This window comes from Penaeus vannamei, chromosome 38 (genome assembly GCF_042767895.1).
Source record: "Penaeus vannamei isolate JL-2024 chromosome 38, ASM4276789v1, whole genome shotgun sequence".
Lineage (NCBI taxonomy): Eukaryota > Metazoa > Arthropoda > Malacostraca > Decapoda > Penaeidae > Penaeus > Penaeus vannamei.
The window spans coordinates 9,542,370-9,544,869 of NC_091586.1; the positions used below are offsets into that span (position 1 = coordinate 9,542,370).

Genomic DNA, 2,500 nt, shown 5'->3' on the forward strand with positions numbered 1-2,500 from the left:
AATTGATAAGGACGAATTTTAGAACAACAATAAAAAACAATTATAATACTAATATAAATTACAATGGAAACGAATGACGATAAGAATGACAACGATAATGATGATAAGGACAATGTTAATGAGGATGATAACAGTAACGACAATCATAAGGATAATGATGATGATGACGAGATTATGTTGATGATGATGATGATGATGATGATGATGATGATGATGATGATAATGATGATGATGATGATGATGATGATGATGATGATGATGGTAGTGATAATGATAATAATTATGATGATGTAATGACGATGAAGATGACGGTGATGATGATGATGGTGATAATGATTACTACAATAACAATAATGAAAATCGTGCGAGCATGACAAAGGGACAATGATGTGTATTACACCTTTAAATATGACGAACATACTAATATTTCTACATAAATGAATAGACTGTTCCTAGCAAATTGAAACAAAAATAAAAATAAGTGAAAATGTGGGAAAATGTACAAATATCACTAAGGTATATGAAAAAATATATATACATTTCGGTATATTTGTTTTCTCTTCGTTGTGATTTACCTTTTATTTTAGATATAGTTATTCCTCATTTCGACCTGGTTTCATTACTAGCTGAGACTGATATACAGCTACTTCCGACATGACCTATTCATCTCATTTCTTCCATTCTTATTTTGTTTCGTTGTATTATTTTATTTTATTTATTTTTTATTATTATTATTTTTTGCGTGTATTTCTTTTCACTTTTCCCTCGTTTCTCTTTTATCATTTAGTCTGATACAATATTTGCAACAGTGAGTAACAGACAGAAAAAAATCACATAGAAAGTTAAGCTTGGCGGAAAGAAAGGATGAGAATAAGAAGAGATGGAAGGGGGAGAAAAGAGGAGAACAGCAGATGAGGAAATGCAAGTGTGTAAGCGAAGACAAGAAGCTGGTGTTATATAGGGCACGTACTTATAAGGGAACCTGAACGTTAGTTTGGTCCGCGTGTCATCAAGTAGTTTGTCATAACATTCTTTAGGTCCGCTAACAGTTCCTTTGTTTACTCAGTTCGCTCTCTGAATAATGACGGCTCCTCACCCGCCCAGGCCATCTCTCAGCGACCCTGGAAAGTGTATATTAAGATATAGCCTTGGTGATTATATATTCATACGTTGTTTTGCTCTGATTGTAATATGATGGTTTTATATTCCCTTAAAAGTTATTACCAATCGTCAATGAAGCTTATATAAACGATGCTAATACGTATTGTTTCTCTGCAGTATAAATCAGCGCAGTTGGTCACACGAAAAAGGTTGCACTTGACAGGCCCGACGGCGTATGTGCCGCATGTATTAATAACGCTGTCACGTGCTCAGGGACTCCTGGGGCGGGATGCTGTGGGCGGAGCGAAGCGCTTATGGTGGGAAGGGACACCCTGGCATCAGAAACAGAAGATCTTGTGTCACAGGGAAATGCCGTCTCATGCCTGGGTGTCTCCGGTAATCATATACTTGGCAAGATGTCAGTTTTCATGGCTGACATTTGAGAGCGCACATAGGGCGAATACCGCCATTCGCGCAAAAATACTGATGAATGTTAATTCGTCGACATTCGGTATTCCGCCCTTATTATATAAAGCTGCATAGAAATAAACCTCTGACGTATATGACACATATTTCATAACGTAAAAAAATAAGTGCATTGTTGAAATTCAGGTAGCGGATTATCATTCTTTTAGGCTAAATATATTCATTGTGGTGATAATAATGGCTTTATTTGGCATGATTTCTCCAAGCAGTTAATGACATCAGTTAAAGTTGTGTTTAGCTAAGAGTGACATGAGGCAATATGGAAATGGTTTACGTCTTTTGTGAAGGATAGTTAACAATCAGAAAGCTTAAACAACTTGTTCAAATCGCGAAGGGGAATTATCCATTAAGTTTGGATGAGAATATAATCTTAGAAGCACTTGCGATGAACGATTCCAGGGCCGGACTCTTCGTACTCGTCCTTTGTGATCCACATGGCTTGGAAGGTGGATAGAGAGGCTAAGATGGAGCCACCGATCCACACGGAATATTTACGTTCAGGAGGAGCAATGATCTTGATTTTGATAGTCGAGGGAGCCAAGCAAGTGATTTCCTTCTGCATGCGGTCAGCTATTCCTGGATACATGGTGGTGCCGCCAGACATGACTGTGTTTGCGAAGAGATCCTTCCTGATATCGACGTCACATTTCATGATGGTATGATACACTGTTTCATGAACACCTGCGGATTCCATACCAAGGAATGATGGTTGGAACATGGCTTCTGGAGCACGGAAACGCTCGTTGCCGATGGTGATGACTTGGCCATCGGGGAGCTCATAGGATTTGTCCAAGGAACTAGATACTGCAGCTTGAGACATTTCATTTTCGAAGTCTAGTGCGACGTAGCATAATTTTTCCTTGATGTCACGAATGATCTCATGCTCAGCGGTGGTGGTGAAAGAGTAGCCACG

General features: G+C 38.5%; 1 protein-coding gene across 1 annotated transcript in view; it reads right to left on the minus strand.

Annotated features, from left to right (window-relative positions):
• Window positions 1–1,802: 1,802 nt before the first annotated feature.
• LOC113815137 (actin, muscle) overlaps window positions 1,803–2,500 on the minus strand; it is a 3,028-nt gene continuing 2,330 nt past the window's right edge. Inside the window, exon 2 of the mRNA XM_027367232.2 lies at window positions 1,803–2,500. This exon is cut by the window's right edge and continues 595 nt beyond it. Within this exon, the coding sequence (XP_027223033.1) occupies window positions 1,958–2,500 (543 nt within the window). The 3' untranslated portion in view covers window positions 1,803–1,957.